This window comes from Hyla sarda, chromosome 3, assembly GCF_029499605.1.
Source record: "Hyla sarda isolate aHylSar1 chromosome 3, aHylSar1.hap1, whole genome shotgun sequence".
In the NCBI taxonomy this organism is placed as follows: Eukaryota; Metazoa; Chordata; class Amphibia; order Anura; family Hylidae; genus Hyla; species Hyla sarda.
The window spans coordinates 321,661,468-321,687,653 of NC_079191.1; the positions used below are offsets into that span (position 1 = coordinate 321,661,468).

Below are 26,186 nucleotides of genomic sequence, written 5' to 3' on the forward strand. Positions count from 1 at the left end.
CCAAACAGATACCTGAGAGACAAAATCTGAATTCAGAGAAGGGTCAAATAGCAAGCCAGAAGTCAGAACAAGGAGAGAACGTCACGTCCAAATTAGAACCTAAAACAAAGTACAGGCAGGCAGGGTCAAAGCAGGAGAATATGACAATGTCCAAGCAACAATGATGGACATTTATCAACGGGTTTAGTCAGGTTTTCTTTACTATAATTGTCGCAAAATTGTCGCAACTGCGACTACGTGTGTTTTCGTGCGACAATTTGCATGAAGAACAAGAAAAGCAAGAAAATTCTTCAAATTTTTCAAAATGGATTTGCTTTAGTCTGGTATTTATCAACTGCGACAGTCGCAACTGCGCAAAAAAAAGTCGCAACAAGGTTAAAAATTGACTAAATTTACTCCAGCTCAAACATGGAGCAGAAAAAGCTACTACCAAAGTAAAAAAGGAAAAACTGCTTACGTGAAAGAAAATTCTCAATAGGCTGAAACCAGTTGATAAATAAGTCACACATAAGCAAGAATACATAAGCAAACATTGATAAATGTCCCTCAATAAGAAAACAAGTAGGAATGTCAGGCAGGTATAGGAACGCTAGTGATTGCAATACCAATCACAGATTGCCAGAATGCTGACACGGAGTCTGATTGTCATGGCATCCACTCTCTTTGATTGGGCAGCCTACCCTGCCTCCTCTTAAAATAACCATCCCAATTTCTTAGAATTGCATTTTGTTATTCCCCTTTTATTCCTACTGGAATTTTTTGAATAAATAGACAACTGGCTGTTGCCACTCCCCTTTATCTGTAAAGTATGTCATCTGAAACTGCATTATGATAAGAGGAATGATCCTTTTTAGAGCCCCCGCTCTCCTTCACAGCGGCGCATCACAACCCCCGCCCTCTATATAGTTCTATGGGAGAGCCGAAGATTGCCGAACGGCTCTCCCATGGAGCTACATGGAGGGAGCGTAGTGCCTCCCACCTCAGGCGGTGGTCGTGATGCACCTCTGTGAAGGAGAGCCGGTGCTCTAAACAGGAGAAGGCGGGGGGCCCCAGCGCTCTGACCCTCCTTCTGATAAGGGATACGTTTTTTTTTCATGATACTTGTCATTAATGTGAAATACAAATATAAACAAAAGAGACCTATCCAGAGAGCTGGCATGTCCTTATAACTGATTATGGCCTTGTCTTTCAAGCTGAAACGGAAGTGATAAAGCATATTGTCATCGCTCCTGGCACTGAGCTTCGCAGTCACTGTATTTAAAAATCTGAAACATAAATTCCCAGTGCATCAGCTTCCAAGTTGCTGCATTATATGTTTTGTGTGGTACTGAAATCTGTATTAGATCTGGTTAGATTTTGTTCTCATTACATTCACATGTTGAACCGACTACTCTGATGACATCTAAATCCTTCTTTATCTCTAGTGAAAAGTCTTTGTTGACATTTATGAAGCTTTGAAAATGATGATCTAAGCTTCCTAGCATTTAAGATGTTTAATTCCTAAAGCTTTGGTTTAATTGATGATCTAGTCAACTAAAATCTGAGGTTTTATCTTAAAAAAGCTGGTATCCTATTTACTGTACTCTAACAAATAGGGATGTTCTTTCCATCTATACAAAACCTCCTTAGGTCTGGTTTTGCTGGATCATAATTTTAACTTTTTATTAGGTTATTTTCTCACTGTATCTATTCTAAAATGTAATTATTTTCCCAAACATCAGAATTATGTTCAGTATAATAAGATGGTAATCTTCTAGAACAGTAAAATGCATACTTTTCATTAACATAGTATTTGGTTTTATACTGTATGAGCAGAATGCAACACCTTTAGGAATACTAACGACTAAAGCCTAACAGCATCCTAACAGCATTAAATTAAAATCCCTACCATAGGAGTTCAGATAATGTGATTTTTGTTTAATGGGACTCTGTTGCTAGACATCTTATGCCCTATCCATAGGATTGGGGATAATATGTCTGATCTCTGGGACCCCCGCAATCTCTGTGTAGACACCCGGTGTTCTGAACATTATGTTCAGAATGCTGGGTTTGGGATGCCGTGGTCGTGACACCACGCCCCCCTTATGACATCACACCACACCCTTTCCATTCTTGTCTATGGGAGGGGGGGGTGTCATCCACCACGACCCCTCCCATGGACATGAATGGAGGGGCCATGGCATAACATCACAAAGGAGCGTGGCGTGACATCATGACCACGGCTTCCCAAACTCTGTCCTGAACATAATGTTCAGAATGCTGGGTGTCTGCACAGAGATCAGACATCTTATCCCCCATCCCATGGATAGGGGAAAGGATGTCTAGCATTGGAGTACCCCAAGTTTAGCTGCCTCTATGTGCTTCCTTATAATCACTGTGCCTATACAGTTTGTTCTTGCTATCAACCACTTTACTGCATAAAAAAATGGGTTAGCAGGTGGTGACGGATGACATTGAATTACATCTTATGTCTTTTTGTGCATTTTTTTTCTACAGGTCATGAACCTGGCATTGTACAGCTAGTAAATTATTATCGTGGAGCAGATAAGCTTTGTCGTAAGGCTTCATTGGTAAAGTAAGTGGCCTCAGTTTTTCTATTGCAAATTGTTAAAGGCAATTCAACCTAAATTTATTCTCAGAGATTGTTTGTTCCTTTCTTAAGTACTTGGTACATATCTACCAAACATGCCATACATTCTAATAGTTGGGGGCTGGGAACAGCAGACTGAGCATGCACAGGCTGCCAATTGCCCACCATTAGCTTACGGAGTTACACAGAAAGCATTCATTACTGTGCATGTACTGTTTATAGCACAAAATATTAGTGCAAAACTGATGAGGGGATGGGACAAACTATAATAGACAAGGGATTGCAGACAGCTGCTACCAAGGCAATGAAGCTTATGGAATGTTTAAAATTCAAACATGTGCATAAAAGAAGTGTTTTCCTTGCACATGTTCCTCTTCAGGCCACTTCCAAAATCCTTTTGTATGGTTGATCAAGCAAGGCAAACCAGAGCATATGTGGGTCCAGTTGCAGGCATCTCTATTAGGCTATGTTCACACGATGGAATGTTCACTCTGAGAATCTCTGTGCGGACGTTCCGCAAACTGCGGGGTGCCCTCATGATATGCCGGCGCTAGGACCACACAGGAATGCTTCCTTTCATAGACTGCTATGCATTCCGTGCTGACTCTGCACAAAGAATGAACGTGTTCGTTCTATGGCCCTCATTTACTATTGCAAACCCGACATGTTTTGTCGGGTTCTGCGCCAGAGTCTGAATTGAAAAAACCCAGACTAACTCTCCATTTTGCTAAGAAAACACAAAAAAGAGGCATGGCCACTCGGAAAGGGGGTGTGGTCTCCGAAAAGGGGCGTGTTCCTGACATTTTCACAAAAAACAACATATTTACTAAGGTTTCCTCATAAAATGTGGGGGATTTGAACTGAGGAAAACCCTACAGGTCAGAGCATGTGTAAAAAGAAAAGTGTAGGGAAAGTGGAAAATGTAGGGAAACCTTAGTAAATACCGTGGAAAATAAATTGTAGGGAATTAAAACCCACAAAGAAACCTACACTCCACTCTTAGTAAATAAGGGCCTATAAGGGCGCACACAGAAAATGGAATTTCCATGCCGGAAACATCTGGCAGGGAAATTCAGCCGTGTGCACAGCGCAGCAGAATCCAGTTGAATTTTATTCTGCTACAGTGGAATCTCCGTGCCGAATTCCAATGCAGAATCCGACCTGGGAATTCTGACAAGTTATCATGGTCTTAGTGATCTAAGTGAACTTGAAGATAGATCCCAGACGATAGGTTATAATAAAAAAATGTTTTTTAAAGTATAAATAAAATCCTCCCCTACTAAAAAACCAAAATCCCCCATCCTTTTCCCCAAAAATTATGAGTGGAAAAAACCCCACATATTTGGTATAGCCACGTGTGGAAATGTCCGAACTATTAAATCATAAAGTTTTTTTATCCCATATGGTGAATTGCGTAAATGTAAAAAAAAAAAAAAAGTGATTATTGCTATTCTTGATTTCCATCCTGAAATAAAAAGTTGATCAAAAAGTCACATTTTTGCAAAAGTGGTTCTGATAGAAATCTAAGATCATGACACAAAAAATACAGCCATGTATATGAAAAAAGCAATCGTAAAGGAGATTTATCATGCCACAAAACTTATCCCCCATCCACAAGAATAGGGGATAAGTTTTAGTTTGCGGTGGGTCCGACCGCTGCGACCCCCGCGATCTTCTGAACTGGACCCCTGCTCTCCCCAGGAAGGGGGCATGTTGACCACAGCACTAAGTAGCAGCCAACACACCCCCTCCATGTATCTATGGGATAGCCGTTCAGCAATCTCCCACTCCCCCATAGAGCTACATGGAGGGGGGGTGTCTTCCACCGCCTCGTGTGGTGGTCGACACACTCCATTCCCGGGGAGAGCCGGGACCCAGTGTTCTTCTTTAAACATATTTATTTTGTAAAAGCATGCAACCATGGGTATTATTTTAATCTTTTTCACCAACATAAAGTGAACATGTCCATTTTACTGTAAAGTATACATCATAAAAATGAAACCTCAACCCCAGCAGTTGGTTGATCTCCCGCATGGCGCCCTGGCTCTCTAAAAAGAGCTGTGTCAATCACTGCATGAAGCTGTGGCCAAAATGACCCTCCATACAGCTCTATAGAAGAGTAGGAAGATACCTAAGTGCAGCCCTCTGGCTCTACCATAGAGGTGCATGAAGGGGGGGGGGGGTGTCAGCCCCCATTCAGGAAATCCCACTAAAGATAGGGGATACATTTTTCTATCCTGGAGTACTCCTTTAATGACTCCATCAAATACTGTAGCATCTTTTTTTCCCGAGAAGGTTCTGTGTGTGACACTAGCCTTATGGTGTTTCATGGCTTACTTTACAGATTAATCAAAACAAGTCCTGAGCTTTCTGGTTCCTGCACATGGTTCCCAGAATCATATGTGATTTACCCAACCAATCAGAAGTCTCCCGTGGCAAAAGGAAGGAATGGTCTTCAAGATCTTATCAACAGTACCCGCACAGATGAACGAGAAGAGTTCCTAGAATCATTCAATGGAAGGAAAGAGAGTGAAAAAGGAAATGTATGGATAGCGAAGTCTTCTTCAGGTGCCAAAGGTTAGTCCAACATTCAGAAAGGTCATCTGTAGTAGCAAATGGTCACATTTAAAAGTTCTATTTAAACCCATTTCTGTAGTTAGGAAATCAAATTAAGATACTGTAGTAAATATGGGGATTGCTTCATGTACATGAAGAAACTATTTAATGTGCCCTTTGATATGCAGGGTTATTTAAAATATGTCCTATTGCCTGGTTTATGCTGACAGCAGAATATAGAACAACAAAAAGTTGCATATATATAGCCACATGTACTCAACTAATAGTCTTCTGGCAGCTTTGTTGGAAAGGACACAGGCCCTTGGGGGAGAAGTCTTATGATAGTCTAGGCAGGGGGGTATGCTGCTTGTGGTCTCCATTGCTTACCTTCCTGCATGTTGTGTAGCTTTATATTGGAATTACAGACTGAAGAATAGATATACTGCATTTCACTGCAATCCTGTCTTATCAGAATCTTAGTGAATAATATTTTGTGGCTGCTGGCTTCAGAAATGTAAATCAAGTATAATGTGTTACGCTGCAGGTGGTTACCAGTTAGATTTTCTCTACAGTCTTTCCCAGAATACCAGAGAACATTAAGTTCAGTAAAGCCACAAAGAAAATTATACTCATAAAAATTGTCTTTTATTGAAGTACTTTAAAAACATCATATTGTGCACACATGAAGCAAATAGTGATACTAGCAAATGCAATGCAGTGGGTCAACAATGTCTATGGTAAATAATAATGCGGTTCTATACAAGCATATGCTATTTGTATCCAGGAACAATCCTTACAGCATAAAGCTTGCTCTTTTATATATTAACGTACAGTGATGGTTCATAAATCTTAGTGTCCTGTGCATATCTCTAATAGCAGCAAAACAAAGGGACTAATGTGTATATAAGAGTAAAGATGTTATACATGTTGAATGTAAATATTATTGCACAAGCCCTATATATCAGATAGCAAGACAGCCACTGTTAACCTGAACAAACAGCCAGTGCCGCGCCAGATACAACTAACCAGTATCAGAAACCACAACAATGAGCTAACAATTCAATTACCCATGTGGGAATAGAACACTGCCACCCACCCCAACAATCGTTACCCATGCGGGAATAGAAAACTGCCGCCCGACCCCAACAATCGTTTCGGAACCCTTCACAGAATGTAGATCTCATTTAACAAGGTTTTCCCCAACTCTCCTTTGTAGCAAAAGATCAGTTTACACACAGAAATCCTTGAGTTTATTACATATGAATTAAGACCTTGATTCTATAGGGATAAGACGAAGTAAGATTTTCCATTGCTGCCCTGCCTTTTACATTGATGACCTAGTGAATTTAACACTTACGACCAACCCTCTGGATAAGCCATCAATGTCTGATTGTCAGCTTGCAGACATCCGGCAACCCCCATACTCAGCTGTTTAGCAGGTCCGTGGCTTCAGCAGATACATAATGACTGGAGTCAGAAGCAGATGGCTTAGTTTATTGTGTAGTGACCATGCTGGTTTACTGCAGCTCAGCTCCCATTCACTCCAGTGATGTTTACTGTTTATATGCCAACCAGAGATTGATGGCTTATACTGAGAATTGACCATCAATGCAAAAATCACTAGGCCATCAATGTAAAATGCAGAACTGCAAACAAAAATCTGACTTCGCATTAGCCCTGTAGGATCAAGACTTTAATTCAGATGTAATGAACTCAAAGATAAACTTGTATGTGTACATAGAATGTCCCGCATTGATAGGCTGAGGCTGAGCGCACTGTCATGAAACGAGCCTGGGCAGCAGGGAGAAGGCGGGACCCAAGCTCCTTACATGACAGTGCGCTCAGTCTATCACCGGCCGAGGTGGGACATCGCTGCGGCTGGCGAAAGGCTGAGCACAGTATGACTCATCGTCCCCAGGAAGAAGACCGGCACCGGAGGAACATTGGAAGGTGAGTTAAAGTTTTTGTTACTTTTTTGCAGCCTGGCCACAGGGATGCTCAAAAATTACTACTGATCTCCTTTAACCTTTCCTGGTAAGTTTTTTTTTTTTTTTTTTATTTTTTTTTTTTTTAAATCCTGTAACCCGGGTCTGCAGGAAGTAGACCGGCACTGGAGGACCAGGACACCGATATTGGTGCAGTGGGGGGAACGTCTGAAGGTGAGTTAAAGTTTGCTTTGTTACTTTTTTGCAGCCTGGGCACAGGGATGCTCAAAAATGACCACTACAGATCTCTTTGAAAGGACCTTAACATCTATAGCTTGGAAGAAAGACAATACAGAGGGGATATTAAAGAAACTTTTAAATACATAAAGGGAATCCACATGATATGATTAAGGAGAAGAGTATATTTAGAAGAAGAAAAACTACCACAAGAGGACATTGTATTAAATTAGAGGGGAAAAGGTTTCTGCAGTTATATGAGGAAGTATTACGTTACTGAGAGAGTAGAGGATGCATAGAATAGCCTTCCTGCAGAAGTGGTCGCTGCAAATACAGTGCAGGACCGGCGTTAGGGCGGGGCAACCTAGGCAATTGACTGGGGCCCCCATCTCCAAAGGTGCCCCATGTCAGGAGCGGACTTCATCTTCCAAAGGGCTCCTGTCACTGTGACAGGGGCCCTTTGGAAGATGGAGTCCGCTCAATGAGGACGGGCAGCGGAGGCCGCGTGACACTGTCAGGAGTCCTGACAGTGTCACGCCGCCTCTGCGTCCGACGGTCCTCATTGATAGCTAGTGGGCGGACGGGCAAGCACAGCAGCAGTGATAGGGGGCAGAGGCAAAAGCCGCTCCTTCTATTCACTGTGCTGTACAGAAACAACAAGAGCAGGGTGCAGATACCCCGCCCCATCTTCTCTCTCCCCTCCCCCTCCCCTGTCAGTTCTTACTTGCTCTGCTGTCTGCTGAGTGTGCCTACATTCTAGCTCAGCGACAGCCAGCAAGGCCCCTCCTCCTCCAGATGATGACGTTCCCTGAGCTGCGTGCGTGCTGTCACCACACCACAGACTCAGTGGTGTAAAGCAGACGCAGTGCAGCCTCAAGGAGCGTCTTAAGAGCAGTCAGTAAAGCAAGGTCAGGCTGGTGGTCCAGCAGTACCAGGAAGCCAGAGTCAGTTCAGGGACATTACAGGGTAAGTGTTACAGTAAAAAAAAAACATTACAATACATACACTAATACATACACACACTATAACCTAGGTGTCCAATCTGTGTCCCTCCAGCTCTTTGCAAAACTACAATTACCAGCATGTCCAAACAGTCCTTGGCTGTCTGGACATGCTGGGAGTTGTAGTTTTGCAATAGCTGGAGGTCTACAGACTGGTCACCTTGGATGTAATGGTGGATTCACATGCCGGTAACTAGCAGCGGGTTTCCCGCTGTGGGAAATCCGCTGGGAGTTACGCTACCATTCATTTCAACGTGTCTGCCAGCAGTCTGAAAATCTGCCACTATTGCAGACTGACTGCAGACCCATTGAAATGAAAGGTAGTGTAACTCGCAGTAGATTTCCCACAGCGGGAAACCCGCTGCTAGTTACCCTGATACATGTAATAAAATGTCTTAATTTCCCCTGATAGTAGTTCCAGTTCCACATATTAATGGCCTATCACCAGGATAGGCCATCAATATCTGATTGGTGGGGTGCTGAAACCGATCAGCTGTTCTGCGGAGCTGCCGCAGCTGTATCGACGCTGTGAATGGGGCCGGAAACAAATGGCCCCATTCACTGCGTAGTGGCCGTGCTGAGTTACTGCAGCTCTGCTCTGTATACAGTGAATGGGAGCAGAGCTGTAGTAATTCAGCACAGGCACTACACAGTGAATGGGGCCATTTGTTTCCGGCCCCATTCACAGCGTCGATACAGCTGCGGTAGCTCCGCAAAACAGCTGATCGGTTTCAGCATTAAATGTGCCTATATTTTTGGTAGAATATTAAAAAATTTGGGGCCCCCTTTTTAGGTTTGCCCAGGGCCACACTTTGTCTAAAACCGGCCCTGATACAGTGAAGGAGTTTAACCCCTATACTCAACAGCCTCTTTTGACCTTAATGACCAAGACAAATTTTCAAAATCTGACATGGTTTGTTTGGTAATAACTTTGGAACGCTTTCACTTATGAAAGCGATTATGAGATTATTTTTTTCGTGACATATTGTGCTTTACATTAATGGTGAATTTTGATTGATATATTTAGCGTTTTTTGTAAAAGAAAACAAAATTTAGCGAAAAAAGTTATTTGCATTTTTCTAGATTTTATATTTTCTGCTCGTACGATAAATAGTTATGCCGCACCAAATTAATGATTAATTCACATCTACAATATGTCTACTTTATAATCCCATTATTTGATAAACATTCTTTTACTTTTTTAGAATGTTAGAGGGTTTACAAGTTTAGTAGCAATTTTCCCGATTTTCAAGAAAATAGTAAAATCAGATTTTTCCGGGACCAGTTCAGCTCTGAAGTGGAATTGAGAGCCCTGTATATTAACCCCATAAATCGCCCCATTTTATAAACTCTACCCCTTAAAGTAGTCAGAATGACATTAAAGAAATGTTTTAACCCTTTAGGTGTTTCGCAGAAACAAAAGCAAAGTGGAGGAAGAATTTTAAAATTGCATTTTTTTGTAGATTTTTCAATTTCATAAATTTTTTCTGTAACACAGTAGGTGTTGACAAAGAAATAAAACTCAAGATTTATTCCCCGAATTCTGAGGTACTTAGAAATATCCCAAATGTGGCCTTTGTGTACTACGTGTCTCTCACACAGGACTCCGACATGAAGGTGGGCTTTGTGGATCCTGAGGTTGTTTTTTATATTCTAGGTCATTTGTCATGCAGTATAAATGACATGTTAACGTTACATTGCAGGTTGATACGATTACGGCGATAACAAATTTATACACTTTTTTTTTTTTTATATTTTAGTTCATTTATGGCATAAAAACTATTTTTTTTTTAAATCATGTTTATAAGTTGCCGTATTCTGTGAGCTGTAACTTTTTTTTATTTTTTCACTGATGCAATTGTGTGAGGACTCTTTTTATTTTTTATTTTTTTTGCAGAACCTGTTGATGTATTTGGGGGGGACTCTTTTTGGGGGTGTATTACACACATATTTTTTATTGTTTCCACTTTTTTCACACTTTATTTTTTTTTTTTACTATTATACATATGATTTAATGGAGTAAACATCTGTACTTTATTGAATTATACCTATGTCTGTCAGTACTGACAGGCATAGGATAGATCAGTCCCTACCTTGGTTATTGACTGATCATTCATATTGCCATGACAACGGAGGTCACTGGCTGTCCTCCGGTTGCCATGGCAACCATCGGCGCTCTGCTTTCATTTTGCAGAGCGCCGATCAGTGACATAGGGAGCTCCCTCCCTCTGTTGCCCTAATAGACGCTGCGGTCTTAGTGACAACCGCGCCTACAGGGTTAACCCAGGATCTGAGCGCAGCTTCAGGGAGGCTCGGCTGTGCAGCACAGCCGAGTTCAATAAACTGTCACAGCGCCCACCGGCAGCGCTCATCAGGTACATGTACCTGATTTTGCGGGAAGGGGTTAAGCACGCATGGGATAGGCATAAGTCTATCCTTCATATAAGATAGGGCCAGGGACTATTGATATTATTCAGAATACTGGGCTGACTAGGTGGGCCAAATGGCTCTGTCAACACATTCTATGTTTCTTTGTTAATTCTGAATGGTGTTTAATTATGGATGCCATTCCTGACTTCTCATCTATTATTTATTGTCTCACGCCCCAAACTTCCATGTCCATGGTGGGATCATGAGAGTTAGGTGTCGGCTTAATAAATGCTTGGCCAAGAGCTATTAAAAGTTTAAGGGCACCTCATGCAAAAAATAAAATAAAGAAATACTGGAACTCGCACATTTTAGTAATGTGAATATACATTTTGTCCAGAAAATCTATAACTTTTAAAATCCTGAACGTTTGCTCTTCTGATAGTTTATCATAAGTTAAAGAAGTACTCTGGTGGAAAACAAATTTTTTTCAAATTAACTGGTGCTAGAAAGATAAACAGATTTGTAAATTACTTCTATAAAAAGTCTTAATCCTTCCAGTACTTAGCTGCTGTATACTACAGAGGAAGTTGTAAAGTTTTTTTTCGGTCTGACCACATTGCTCTCTGCATACATCTCTGTCTATGTCAGGAACTGTCTGGAGCAGGAGAGGTTTTCTATAGGGATTTTCTCCTACTCTGGACAGTTCCTAACATGGACAGAGGTGTCAGCAGAGAGCACTTCCTGTGAAACACACCAGTTCAGTGTGAGAAGCGTGCGGGTGTGTCCCTGTTTGAGCTCTCCAGGACTTCCAAGCAGACTACAGAGGCAGGTGTTCTAACAGCTTTTCCCAGGAGGGTGGCAGACTCCTGGGGAGAGCCTCCCTGCATGGAGCCCCGGGAATCTCGGGGCTCCACTTCCCGTTCCAGGCTGGCGGGGGGTGGAGAGAAGCCAACTACAGCCAGTCTTCCGGCCTGTGTGAGAAAATCTAGCAGGGACCGCAGTAATGTGGTCCCTGCTCCCCAGGCAACGGCGAGTAGTGGAAAGGCCACTAGTGGCAGGAAGGCCAAGAAAAGCCTGCAGAATGTTGAGATGTGGGGCAACCGAGACCCGAAAGAGTCCGCGGAAATATATTGCTCCAGGATGACGGCTCGGTTTACAGAGTACGACCGCTGTGGGAAAGAACTAAAGGCAGCCAGGGAGGATTTGCGCCTGGCCCAAAACCTGGCTGACAGGGGTCCCAAGAAAAAACGACCCGAGCTGAGGGTGAGAATACAAGCCCGGAAAACAGAGATTAAGGCGTTGGAAGAAAGGAGAAAGGTCCTTTTGGAAGGCAGTGGACTTTTCCGTGAAAAATTGCTAAACAAGGACAGATTCACCGCCATGAAATCCCCAGGTAAGGAGGTGGTGGATGATGGGGAGAGTAGTGGCGGTGAGGAGGAGGAGGTGGAACAGTCAGAGATTGTCGGAGAGGCTGAGGGGAGGGTGGAGAGTGTGGTGCTGGATGGTGGGGCCCCTGCTGTCTGTGTCACCCCTAGCCCCCCCCTCAGTGAAGACCACCTTGCTGCTGCTCAAATGGTGGCCTTACCTGTGTCATCTGCTGATGAGAGCGAGGAGGACAGTGATGGCGGGGTGCTCCGGGCCATCATCCTGCAGGAATCCCCCACTCATTTCCAGAACTTTTCTTTTGGTGATGATCTGGGCCCTGAAGGAGGGAAGAAGAAAGGGCAGAGGAGCAAAAAGAAGAGGAAAGTGGGAGAAGTCACCCGTTTTGTATTTAGTCCTTTCCAGCAGTCTGGGCCGGCTGAGAAGTCGGTACAGGCTGCTGGGCCCCCCACTCTGCAAGACCCCACTTCTGAGGTGGAGCGGGGCCAGCACGGGGGGTACAGTGTGAAATCCAAGATGGCGGAGGGAGATGCTGAGAAGCCCTCCTGTCCTGTCGGTAGGGAAGGGCAGGACAGGCTTGAAGTGGGGGGCGGTCCCCTGGGCATTGCTGGTGCTGCAGGGCACTCCCCTGTGAGGGGGGGGAGTGTCCGGGCATCAGCTGGACAGTCCATGCGGTCGTTCAGTGCAAGTGCTGACATAATGGAAACTTCCCCTGTGAGGGAGGGGATTTCCTACACGTCACATGGTGAAGGAGGAGGGGCGGCCCTGCTCATGGAAGTGACGTCAGGAGATGGAACTAGTGACATCAGTGGCAGAGATGTGATGCCAGAGGCAGAGTTAGTGACATCGGCACCAGCAACATTACAGTCTATCTCGGCCAGCTCAGCCAAAAGTAAGAGTGAAAAAGTTACTGCACTGAAAGGGTTTAGTAATACCTGTGTGGATGAGAGGAGTGGTAGTACTGTGAATGGGAGGAGTGGTAGTGCTGTGGATGAGAGGAGTGATAGTGCTGTGAATGGGAGGAGTGGTAGTGCTGTGAATGGGAGGAGTGGTAGTGCTGTGAATGGGAGGAGTGGAAGTGCTGTGGATGAGAGGAGTAGTGGTGTGAATGGGAGGAGTGGTAGTGCTGTGAATGGGAGGAGTGGAAGTGCTGTGGATGAGAGGAGTAGTGGTGTGAATGAGAGGAGTGGTAGTGCTGTGAATGGGAGGAGTGGAAGTTCTGTGGATGAGAGGAGTAATGGTGTGAATGGGAGGAGTGGTAGTGCTGTGAATGGGAGGAGTGGAAGTGCTGTGGATGAGAGGAGTAGTGGTGTGAATGGGAGGAGTGGTAGTGGTGTGAATGGGAGGAGTGGAAGCTCTGTGGATGAGAGGAGTAGGGGTGTGAATGGGAGGAGTGGTAGTGGTGTGAATGGGAGGAGTGGAAGTACTGTGGATGAGAGGAGTAGTGGTGTGAATGGGAGGAGTGGTAGTGGTGCAGATGGGAGGAGTGGTAGTGGTGTGAATGGGAGGAGTGGAAGTACTGTGGATGAGAGGAGTAGTGGTGTGAATGGGAGGAGTGGTAGTGGTGCAGATGGGAGGAGTGGTAGTGGTGTGAATGGGAGGAGTGGAAGTACTGTGGATGAGAGGAGTAGTGGTGTGAATGAGAGGAGTGGTAGTGGTGCAGATGGGAGGAGTGGTAGTGCTGTGGATGAGAGGAATGGTAGTGGTATGAATAGGAGGAGTGTCATGGATGGGAGGAATGATTGTGGTGTAAGTGCTGGTGGCTCTGGTGTGTCGGGGTCTGGTCCGGCTGCCCCCCCAGTCGCCAGGAGTTATGCAAGTGTGGCGGCTGGGGGTTCGGGAGGTTCAGGGAGTTCTTTACCTTTGGAATCTGGAAATGGTCACTTGCAGCGGCGCCTCCTGGAGGCGCTTAGGAGAGGAGAGAGGACGCTCCAGGTAGAGGGAAAGGAGGTGGACCTGTCTTTTTGGGTGGAGAGACATGGTCTTGGAGCGTTCCGAGAAAAAGATGGGGAGATCGTATGGTCCCTCCATACACCCGGGCAGGAGGCTGGCCGCAGGAATGTGGCCCGTTTGGTGTGGACTGGCAATGATGCGTGCCCACAAAGGGGCAAGGTGGTGGAGCTTCTGCTCCAGATGGGTTTCAGGGCTAGGGACATCTTTGCCCTGATTCACCCCTTCGGCTCCTCCGAGTTTGACGTCAGCTTTGTTAGGCCAGAGGGACTTGATCTTTTCTGGTCTAATTATGAGCTGATGAAGAACGAGCCCGGATGGCGTGATTTTGCTGTAAAAGCGGTATCCCGCCAAAGCATGCTGAAGAAGGTGACCGTATTAACCCGTAATGAGTCACTTTCATGCTACGATATCATGACCTGGCTGGGCAGGTACGGGGAGGTGACGGACGTCCCCCGAAAGAATTTTGATGAACACGGGATCTGGTCTGGGGCCTGGACGTTTTCCGTCTGTCTCAGGCGTTCAGGGAACACGGTCACCCACATCCCTTCGGCCACCTTCCTTGGACGCGACAGGATTCAGGTCTTCTACCAAGGGCAGCCGAAGCTGTGTCACAGGTGTGGTGACCCCAACCATTTTAGTGCAAACTGCACTCAGCAGATATGCGCCCTCTGCTGTGGGGTGGGTCACCTGGCAGCCACCTGTGGGCAGATTAGGTGTAACTTGTGTGGTGACTTAGGTCACCCTTTCAGCCGGTGTCCGCGCTCCTTTTCCTATGCTGCGACCACTCCTGCTGGGGAGAGCCTGTCGGTTGCCTCAGTGGGGGAGGGGACCAGCCATGGAGAAGGGGCACCAAAACCAGTGAGGGAGAAGCACAAGACCCCCTCTAAGCTGAGGCGAGAGGAGAAGCGCAGGTTGGAGAGGGTCCAGGAGATTTCCCAGGTGCCAGGGGTAGCTCTGGGTCCCTCTCCAGGCACGGGCTCAGTTGGTCAGCAATCTGAGGTTTTGGGTGAGACTGAGTTGGATGAGGAGGTCGGGAGAATTCGCAGAGAGGAGGGTGAGATTGCCCTCTCCTCCAGTTCTTCCCAATACGAAACAGTGGATGAGGAGGAGGAGGGAGGGCAGAAACTAAATGGTGACCGTAAAAAGAAGAGGAGGAGGAAAAGGGGAAAAAGTAAGGAGGTTCTGTTCCTCTCTTCTGTTACAGCCCCAGACCTGAAAAGGAACATCCCAGTCTCCGACCCTCTGATCGTCCTCTCGAATCGGTATGAGGCCCTCGGGGATACTATCTCGCCTCCTCCTCTTGAGGGGGAGGAAGAGGGGCGGGAAGTGGTGCAGCCTCAAGGGGGCGCCGAGCCTTCCACCCCTGAGGTGGGTTCCTCAAGGGGAAAGGCAACTCTGGATTCCAAAGGTAAAGATCCTGGGATGGATTTATCCCACAGCCTTAAAAGGGGTAAGGGGTCTTCCTCTGACTCAGATGGGGGTGGGGGAAAGGAGAGGAAGAAGGTGTAACGGATAGAAGGCCATCTAACTCAATCACCCTGTATGGCGGCACTCACCCCATTGACGCTGGCATCTATTAATTGTGCCAGCATAAAATCTGATACGGCTAGATTTGCAGCCTTTGATTTTCTCGGCCGCGTTGAAGCCGACATTTTCTTTTTACAGGAGACCAGGTTGTCAGATCTAGCCTCCCTGGTAAAAGCCAGGAGAGAGTGGAGGCGCGGTCCCTCCCACTGGTCTCTTGCGGCTGAGCCGTATAGTGGGGTGGCGGTCCTTTTTACCGCTCCTGTTGAATGCCGACGGGTTATTGAATTAGAAATGGGGAGGTGCCTGATCCTAGATGTCCTCATGAAGGGGCAGGAGCTCCGGCTCATTAACATCTATGCCCCGCAAACTAAGCGGGGCCGTAAAGATCTCTTTATGAGGATTAAGCCCTTTCTTTTTACGAGTCGGCAGGTGATCTTTGGAGGGGACTTCAATAATGTCACGAGGTCCCAAGATAGGAGAGGCTCCAATGGTCCGCTGACTTGTGATAGTGTGGCACTGATTAGCATAGCTAGAGAAGCTCGCCTAGAGGATGCCCACATCCGGAACCCCTCGGGCCACGCGGGTTTCACCTATCATCAAGGTAGTCGCAGGTCTAGAATAGATAGGTTTTATTTAAAGGAGGAAGCCGTCTCTTCCGCAGTGTCCGTGGTTGAGGTGGAGTTCTCCGATCACTGTATGATTTTGTTTTCCCTGAATGTTTCAGAGACCCCCCGGATGGGTAAAGGTTACTGGAAGCTGAATTCGTCCCTCCTGGAGGAAGTGGAGGTAAGACAGTCCTTTGAGGATTTTCTTCAGAGTCAGGTACCTTTACTGGGCCTATGTAGTAGTAAGTCAGAGTGGTGGGAGATATTCAAGAAGCGGGTTGCGGGGTTCTTCCACCAGCTCTCGAGCCTCAGGTCCCTGAACAGGTATCGCCTGTATCAGGGACTGAGGAGGAAACTCGAGCTTCTCATCTCGACTGGAGGTAGCCGAGAGGATATCTCCAGAGTGAAATCCTTGCTGATGGGGTGTCAGTATGATAGGCACGCATCTTTGGTTTTTGAGAGGGATTACGGGAGGTACCGCTCGCCCGACCCTTACAGAAACTGTAAGATGTCAGTGAGTAGTAAAGTCATTTCAGGACTGATTGATAGTACAGGATCTCTGAATCGGTCCAGATCAGGGATCTTGGAGGTCGTCAGATCCTTCTACTCGCACCTCTTGGGGAGGAAGGATCTAGATCGAGACAAGATGTCGGTTTTCCTGACTGAAACCATTCCTGAGCCAGGGGTAGACCCCTCTCTTGATGTTTTGGCAGAAGAAATCAGGGAAGAGGAAGTGAGACTGGCGATCGAGGGGCTTGCCCCTAAGAAGTCACCAGGTCCGGATGGCTTAACATCTGAGTGGTACAGGACCTTTAAGGAGTCTTTAGCTCCCCTCTTGACTGAGGTATTCAATGAGTGTCTCTCCTCGGGCACTCTGCCAAAGTCATTGAGGAGGTCAGCCCTGATTCTTTTGTCAAAGGGTAAAGATCCCAGCCGTATTGAGAATTGGAGGCCCATAGCTCTTCTCAATACGGACAGGAAGCTTCTGGCTAAGATACTGTTTAATCGGCTGGTGAAGTTTGCACCCCGGCTCCTTTCGCGGGCCCAGCACTGCTCTGTTCCAGGCCGAAGCACCTTAAGTGCGGTCCTTAGTGTCAGGGAGGCAGTGGAGCGGAGTAGTGCGGGTTTCTGGAAGGGGTACTTGCTGTCCCTGGATCAGGCCAAAGCGTTTGATCGGGTGAACCACGAGTACCTCTGGTCCGTCCTCCTGAGATATGGCTTACCTAGTCCTTTTGTTAATTGGCTTAAGATCTTGTATGCAGGGGCAGAGAGTTTCCCACTGGTGAACGGTTGGTCTGGCCGCTCTTTTGAGGTGGGGTCCGGAGTCCGTCAGGGTTGTCCTTTGAGCCCGCTGTTATACGTGTTCGCAATCGATCCCTTCGTCCGGAGGGTAGATTGTGGGCCGTTGGCGGGAGTCGGGATGAGTCTGGCGGAGCTGGATGTCGCCCAGAGAGTGGTGGCGTACGCTGACGATGTCACCATTTTCGTGTCCTCGCGAGAGGAGGTCGATGTGGTGATGTCGGAAGTGGACCGCTACTCGGAGGCATCCGGGTCTAAGATCAACCGGGATAAGTGTGAGAGTCTCTGGCTGGGAGGGGGAGATCCCACGTTTGATCTCCCGGACACCCTTCCAGGGCCCCAAGAGTCAGCAAAAGTTTTGGGCATCATATTCGGCAAGGATGATTATCCCACCAAAAACTGGGATGGTAAGCTCCAGGATGCCGCTCAGAAGGTGGACCAATGGAAGAGTTGGTCTATGACCCTCAGGGAAAGGGTACACCTGATCAAATCGTACCTGCTCCCCTTGTTTATCTATCTGGGCAGCGTATGTATCTTGCCAGAGGCTTACCACACTAGGATCTACAGCCTGTTTTTCCAACTGTTATGGGGAAACAGGATGAACCTAGTCAAGAGGGAGGTTACGTACCGCACGAGGAGACTAGGGGGTTTATCTATGGTAAACCCTGTGGTGTTCTTAACCAACACCTTCTTGAAAGCTAACATCTCAAACCTCTGGTCAGAGAGGGCTTCTCCGTGGGTACTCTCCTGCAGGGAATGGTTTCGGCCTTTCTTCCAGGAATGGGAGACAGGAGGGCAAGTGAAGGACCTCCGTACGCCCCATGGGCATCTTCCGGCTTACGCTACCCCGACTCTGAAGGTGATACGTCGGTGGGGTCTGGGAGTGTGGGAGATCAGGACCCAGTCAAGGCAGTTCCTTGACAAACGGGTTCTGTTGACCCACTTCCAGAAGCCTCTGGCGCTCAGGGACTGCCCAGGTCGGGATCTGAGGGTGGGGTTGTACCTTTTAAACATGAAAAGGATCCCCCAGAAGTTTTGGGACTTGGCCTGGCGCTGCTTTCAGGGGAAGCTATATGTGAGGGACAATTTGAAGTGTAGGAACTCTGATGACCGGGGATGTCCCCGAGAAGAGTGCGGGGACACGCTGGAAAGCATGGACCATTTCCTGCTTCATTGTCCCTTTAATATAGGGGTTTACAACAGGGTGGGCGCTTCCATCGGCTGGAGTCAACTTGCCGGCCTTACCTATCAGGAGTGGGCTTATGGGGCATTCAGGAACCTGGGTGGCCGAGATCGGGGCACTTTATTCTTAGTTAGTTTAGTGGTTAGGTACTACACGTGGAATGCACGGTGTTTAGTGTCGACCCAACAGAAAATCCTCTCCGAGGTGGAGGTCTGTAGGAACATCACTGGTGACCTCGGGAAGATCAGGTCTTTGGAGTATGGCAGTCTTGGTACCAGTAGGGCTTCTCTCCTATGGAGAGGGTTTTCTTTTGATGTGCCCTAGGTACTAGACCTTTTAGGTAGAGTACCTTTATTTTGGTTAGGGACAGTGTTATAGGGATAGAGATAGGATGAGAACAGGGTTAGTTTGAATGGAGGGATAGGATTAGGGAGAATTGTAGGGGGAGTTAGGGAAAGAGTGTAAAATTATTTTGAATGTATCAAGTCTGCCATCCTTCTCCCTGGTGGTGGGCTGATGCATGTGCACGCTAGCTTTTTGTTTTCTTTTTAAGCTGATATGGTATGAAGGGCTTACAGGCGACCAAACTTGGGCCTAAAGTGGGTTGTGGTTCAGTGTGTATAAGTTTGTGTATAAGTTGGTTGGGAGGAGTGCTAGGTGGGGAGGGTGTGCTTGTGGGTGGTGGTGTTCATCTTTGGGGGACCTGACATGGGTCAGTTAAGGACTGGACTTTGTGAACTGTAAGAACGGTATGGACTCTGACCCATGTACAGGAGGGGTGGTATGGGTGAGGGTACAGTTTTAGTGTAGGGTTTTTCCTAGGGTTTTCTATTGATCTTGTAGGTGTTTTCTGTAGTGCATATATTTTGTTTATATTATATTTTATTTATATAGTATATTTAGTAATTTTGTACGTATATTGTGTTATATCTATATTGTTATACCTATATTGTTTCATATTGTTTCATGTTATAGCGTTATGATAGCCGGACCAGTTGTTGTGTTGATATGTGATTTATTTTGTTTATTTCAGTTATTTGGTCTGTTTTATGTTTTCTTTGGTATTTTCATTAGTCCCGGATAGAGGATCCAGTTAATTTGGACATTTTGTAAGTGAATGTATGTGTGATATGATTATTTTGATTATTATTATTCTTATTATTATTGCTATTTTTTTATTTTTTGTTTTTTTGTTTATAAAAAAAATGTGTGTGTGTATATGTATATATATATATATATATATATATATATATATATATATATATATATATATATATATATATATATGTATATATATATGTATATATATAAAAAGATTAAAAAAATATAAATAATGTAAAAAAATAAGTAAAAAAAATATATAAAAAAAAAAAAAGTAAAAAAACATAATAATTTTTTTTTTTTTTTTTTTGAGGTTTCTGTTTAGTTTTCTTGTTGCGTGTTCCCAAGTATGGATGGTTTTGAGTTATAGTCGGGTAATGATAACTTTTATGTTTATATTTTGACAAGCCAAGTTGTGCTATTTTATTTATTTATTTATTTTTCTTATGTTCATTTTCGGTAAGCGTGTGAGTGTTTGATTTAGATATTTTGGGCATATTTTAATATCTTAGTATTTTAGTATCTTAGTAAAGCTGGGCTGGCCGGTTAGGCAGGGTTTTGTTTGAGGTTTTGTTTTTGGTTCTAGAGTATTTCTTATTTATGTTATAGCTGGTTAAGCTTGCTTTGTGTTTTGTATTTGATAAGTTTTGTATTTTTCTAATAAAAAGAGTGTCAGCAGAGAGCACTGTGGTCAGACAAAAGAACAACTCAACTTCCTCTGTAGCATACAGGAGCTGATAAGTACTGGAACGATTAAGATTTTTTAATAGAAGTAATGTACGCATCTTTCTGGAGCCAGTTGATATGACATTTTTTTTTCCACCGGAGTGCCCCATTAATTGTTAAAGAGGGCCTGCGGTCATTTTTAAAAATCAATAGATAGCTTGGGGAGGTGGGCTGATCACATTTTTACGGTTCATTTATTTACACCAAGTTGTACCACTGGTTGAGTTTTGCTCTGGACATGTGTTTTTGTTTTTTTTTCCCTCCCCCTCCAGTGGCTTTAACTTCTTCAGGACCCATGACGTATGCATACGTCATCACACCCTGGGTCTTAAGGACCCATGACGTATGCATACGTCATGTCTTTTCCTGGTCTCCGCCGCTCACCCGGCGGAGATCAGAAGCGGATCCCTGCTGAAATCCCTCAGCAGGGATCCAGGGCAAACGCCGAGGGGGGCCATGTAGGCCCCCCATGTCGGCGATCGCTGCAAATCGCAAGGGAAATCGCCCTTGCGATCTGCGGCAATACCGGGCTGATCGGGTCTCTGGGACCTGACCGCCCGGTAATTTCGCATGATCCCGGCTGTTACAGACAGCCAGGACCATGCTAAAGCATAGGAGCGAGGTGGCAAGCCTGCCACCTCCTCCGATCCCCTGCGATCTGTCGGTTAGTTAACCGACCAATCGCAGGGGGGGGGCGGTTACTTCCTCCTGTCCTGCCCGGCCCCTGAAAGTCCGGAGAGGACTGGAGGAAGACCAGAGGACGCGGCGGGGGACGGGGGAGTGCTGGGGACCGGCCCCGGTACTTACCTCGTCCCTGAAGACCCGGATTCCGGCAAGGAAGATGGCGGCGGCGGCGGCGACAGGTGAGTGGATCTTCAGCCGTGGTCGGGCCCTTTACAGCAATGCACGTCGCCGTAAAGCGACATGCATTGCTGTATTGGGACCCTATATACTACAACTCCCAGCATGCCCAGACAGCCCTTGGCATCTGGGCATGCTGGGAGTTGCAGTTTTGCAACATCTGGAGGTCCACAGTTTGGAGACCACTGTGCCCTTCCAGATGTTGCAAAACTACACATTCTCAGCATGCCCTTACTGTCCAGGCATGCTGGGAGTTGTAGTTCTGTAACATCTGGCCCTTCAGATGTTGCAGAACTACAACTTCCAGCATGCCTGGACAGTTTTGGCATACTGGGAGTTGTAGTTTTGCAACATCTGGAAGGGCATAGATTGGGAACCACTGTATTAGTGGTCTGCAAACTGTAGTCCTCCAGATGTTGCAAACTACAACTCCAAGCATGCTGGGAGTTGTAGTTCGGCAACATTCGGCTCTAAAGATGTTGCCGAACTACTACTCCCAGCATGCCTGAGAATGTTTGGGAGTTGTGGTTTTGCAACAACAGGAGGCACACTGGTTGGGAAACATTGTCTGTTTCCTAACTCAGTGTTTCCCAACCCGTGTGCCTCCAGCTGTTGCAAAACTATAACTACCAGCATGCACTGATAGACTGTGCATGCTGGGAGTTGTAGTTTTGCAACAGCTGGAGGTCCCCCCTTGTGAATGTACAGGGTACATTCACATGGGCAGGGGGCTTACAGTGAGTATCAGGCTGCATGTTTGCGATGCAGCAAATTTTGTGCGGCAGCTCAAACTCGCAGTGGGAAAATCGCTGTAACCCCCCTGCCCGTGTGACTGTACCCTAAAAACACTACACTACACTAACACAAAATAAAATAAAAAGTAAAAAACACTACATATACACATACCCCTACACAGCCCCCCTCCCTTCCCCAATAAAAATGAAAAACGTCTGGTACGCCACTGTTTTAAAAATGGAGCCTCCAGCTGTTGCAAAACAACAACTCCCAGTATTGCCGGACAGCCGTTGACTGTCCAAGCATGCTGGGAGTTTTGCAACAGCTGGAGGCACCCTGTTTGGGAATCACTGGCGTAGAATACCCCTATGTCCACCCCTATGCAAATCCCTAATTCAGGCCTCAAATGCGCATGGCGCTCTCTCACTTCGGAGCCCTGTCGTATTTCAAGGAAACAGTTTAGGGTCACATATGGGGTATCGCCGTACTCGGGAGAAATTGCCTTACAAATGTTGGGGGGCTTTTTCTCCTTTCACCCCTTATGAAAAGGTGAAGTTGGGGTCTACACCAGCATGTTAGTGTAAAAAAATTAATTTTTTACACTAACATGCTGGTGTTGCCCTATACTTTTCATTTTGACAAGAGATAAAAGGGAAAAAAGCCCCCCAAAATTTGTAATGCAACTTCTCCCGACTACGGAGATACCCCATATGTGGGCGCAAAGTGCTCTGGGGGCGCACAACAAGGCTCAGAAGGGAGAGTGCACCATGTACATTTGAGGTGATTTGCACAGGGGTGGCTGATTGTTACAGCGGTTTTGACAAACGCAAAAAAAAAAACACATGTGACCCCATTTCGGAAATTACACCCCTCACGGAATGTAATGAGGGGTGCAGTGAGAATTTACACCCCACTGGTGTCTGACAGATCTTTGGAACAGTGGGCTGCGCAAATTAAAAATTTTGTACAGCCCACTGTTCCAAAGATCTGACAGACACCAGTGGGGGGTAAATGCTCACTGTACCCCTTGTTACGTTCCTCAAGGGGTCTAGTTTCCAAAATGGTATGCCATGTGGGGGTTATTTTGCTGTTCTGGCACCATTGGGGCTTCCTAAATGCGACATGCCCTCCGAGCAAAATTTGCTATCAAAAAGGCAAATGTGACTCCTTCTCTTCTGAGCATTGTAGCGCTCCCGTAGTGCATTTGACGTCCACTTATGGGGTACTTCCATACTCGGAAGAGATGGAGTTACAAATTTTGGGGGGTATTTTCTGCTATTAACCCTTGCAAAAATGTGAAATTTGGGGGGGAAACACACATTTTAGTGAATTTTTTTTTTTTTTTTTTTACGTATGCAAAAGTCGTGAAACCCCTGTGGGGTATTAAGGCTCACTTTATTCCTTGTTACGTTCCTCAAGGGGTCTAGTTTCCAAAATGGTATGGCATGATGGTATTTTTTGCTGTCCTGGCACCATAGGGGCTTCCTAAATGCGACATGCCCCCGAGCAAAATTTGCTCTCAAAAAGCCAAATATGATTCCATCTCTTCTGAGCATTGTAGTTCGCCCATAGTGCACTTCATGTCAACTTATGGGGTACCTCCATACTCAGAAGAGATGGAGTTCCAAATTTTGGGGGGTATTTTCTGCTATTAACCCTTGCAAAAATGTGAAATTTGGGGGGAAACACACATTTTATTGAAATTTTGTGAAAATTGTTTTACATATGCAAAAGTCGTGAAACACCTGTGGGGTATTAAGGCTCAATTTATTCCTTGTTACGTTCCTCAAGGGGTATAGTTTCCAAAATGGTATGCCATGTGTTTTTTTTTTCCTGTTCTGGCACCATAGGGGCTTCCTAAATGCAACATGCCCCCCAAAAACCATTTCAGAAAAACGTAGGCTCCAAAATCCCCTTGTCGCTCCTTCCCTTCTGAGCCCTCTACTGCGCCCGCCGAACACTTTACATAGACATATGAGGTATGTGCTTACTCGAGAGAAATTGGGCTACAAATATAAGTATACATTTTCTCCTTTTACCCCTTGTAAAAATTCAAAAATTGGGTCTACAAGAACATGCGAGTGTAAAAAATGAAGATTGTGAATTTTCTCCTTCACTTTGCTGTTATTCCTGTGAAACACCTAAAGGGTTAAAATGCTGACTGAATGTCATTTTGAATACTTTGGGGGGTGCAGTTTTTATAATGGGGTCATTTGTGGGGTATTTCTAAGATGAAGACCCTTCAAATCCACTTCAAACCTGAACTGGTCCCTGAAAAATTGTGATTTTGGAAATTTTGTGAAAAATTGGAAAATTGATGCTGAACTTTGAAGCCCTCTGATGTCTTCCAAAAGTAAAAACCCGTCAATTTTATGATGCAAATATAAAGTAGACATATTGTATATGTGAATAAAATAAAATAATATTTGGAATATCCATTTTCATTACAAGCAGAGAGCTTCAAAGTTAGAAAAATGCAAAATTTTCCAATTTTTCATCAAATTTTGGGATTTTTCACCAAGAAAGGATGCAAGTTACCAAAAATTTTTACCACTATGTTAAAGTAGAATATGTCACGAAAAAATAATCTCGGAATCAGAATGATAACTAAAAGCATTCCAGAGTTATTAATGTTTAAAGTGACAGTGGTCAGATGAGCAAAAAATGGCCGGGTCCTAAGGTGTAAAATGGCTGGGTCCTTAAGGGGTTAATATGGGACTTGAAAAACACCACAAAATATCTCTTTAAAATGCATAAAAATAAAAGAAAGCACCAAAAACTTTTCAGTGGAGATTTATCAAAACCTAGAGGAAAAGTTGCTGAGGTACACATAGCAAACAATCAGATCTCATCTTTGTTTTTCAGAGGCCTTTTAAAAAATGAAAGAAGCGGTCTATTTGGTTACTATGGGCAATTCAGCAACTTTTCCTCTAGACAGGTTTTGATAAATCTCTCCCTGGCTCCAGAAAGTTAAACAGATTTGTAAATGATTTCTATTAAAAAATCTTAATGCTGTATTCCGGGCTCAACTATTTGTTTACTATCCTGCTCATTATGAAGAATTATGCTAGTTCTACATTTACTTTCTAGTTTTACATTTACTCTGCCGTGGATCGTCTTCTTTATATGGTCCCCCCGGGTTTAGCGTTTCCGTTTAGGTATGGCGTTTGTCTTACAATCCTCTGTGGTTTTAGGCGGCAGCTGGTATCAGGAGACTTGGCTATTTCTTGTATTTCCTCACAAGCCAGCCCCCTGATTATGTTTGCGGTCCATCTGTATGTCCTAAAGTGCTGGCATTCCCTGCGTTCCCACATTTTGCACAAAGGATTGTGAGACGAACGTCATCCATACCTAAACGGAAACGCTAGACCTGGGGAGACCAAATAAAGAAGAAAAAAAAGACGATCCATGGCTGAGCGGGTATAGCAAGTAAATGTAGAATTAGCATAATTCTTCATAATCGGTAGGATATTTAAACGTTAGTTAAACCCGGAATACCCCTTAATCCTACCAGTACTTATCAGCTGCTGAAGTTGAGTTGTTCATTTCTGTCTGACCACATTGCTCTCTGCTGACACCTCTGTCTGTCTCAGGAACTGTCCAGAGTAGGAGCAAATCCCCATAGCAAACCTATTCTACTCTGGACAGTTCCTGAGACAGACAAAGGTTTCAGCAGAGAGCACTGTGGTCAGACAGAAAAGAACAACTTAACTTCAGCAGCTGATTAGTACTGGAAGGATTAATATTTTATTTAATAGAAGTCATTTATAAATATGCTTAAAGGGGTACTAAGGAAAACTTTTATTATTTATTTTATTTTTAATTGAACTGGTGACAGAAAGTCAAACAGATTTGTAAATTACTTCTATTACATTTTTTAAATCCTTTTAGTACTTTTTTAGAAGCTGTATGCTACAGAGGAAATTCTTTATTGTGTTGTCCACAGTGCTCTCTGCTGACATCTCTGTCCGTGTCAGGAACTGTCCATAACAGCATAGGTTTGCTATGGGGATTTTCTCCTGCTCTGGACAGTTCCGGATAAGGGCAAAAAAGAACAAAAAGGAAATAAAAAAAATAAAGATTTTCCTTTGTAGAAATCAGCTGCTAAAAAGTACTGAAAGGATTAAGATTTTT

At 45.0% G+C, this 26,186-nt stretch overlaps 1 protein-coding gene across 1 annotated transcript in view; it reads left to right on the forward strand.

Annotated features, from left to right (window-relative positions):
- TTL (tubulin tyrosine ligase) overlaps nucleotides 1-26,186 on the forward strand; it is a 55,449-nt gene that overhangs the window by 11,956 nt on the left and 17,307 nt on the right. Inside the window, exons 2-3 of the mRNA XM_056567191.1 lie at nucleotides 2,497-2,575; nucleotides 4,935-5,167. Of these exons, the coding sequence (XP_056423166.1) occupies nucleotides 2,497-2,575; nucleotides 4,935-5,167 (312 nt within the window). The remainder of the gene's footprint in view (nucleotides 1-2,496; nucleotides 2,576-4,934; nucleotides 5,168-26,186) is intronic.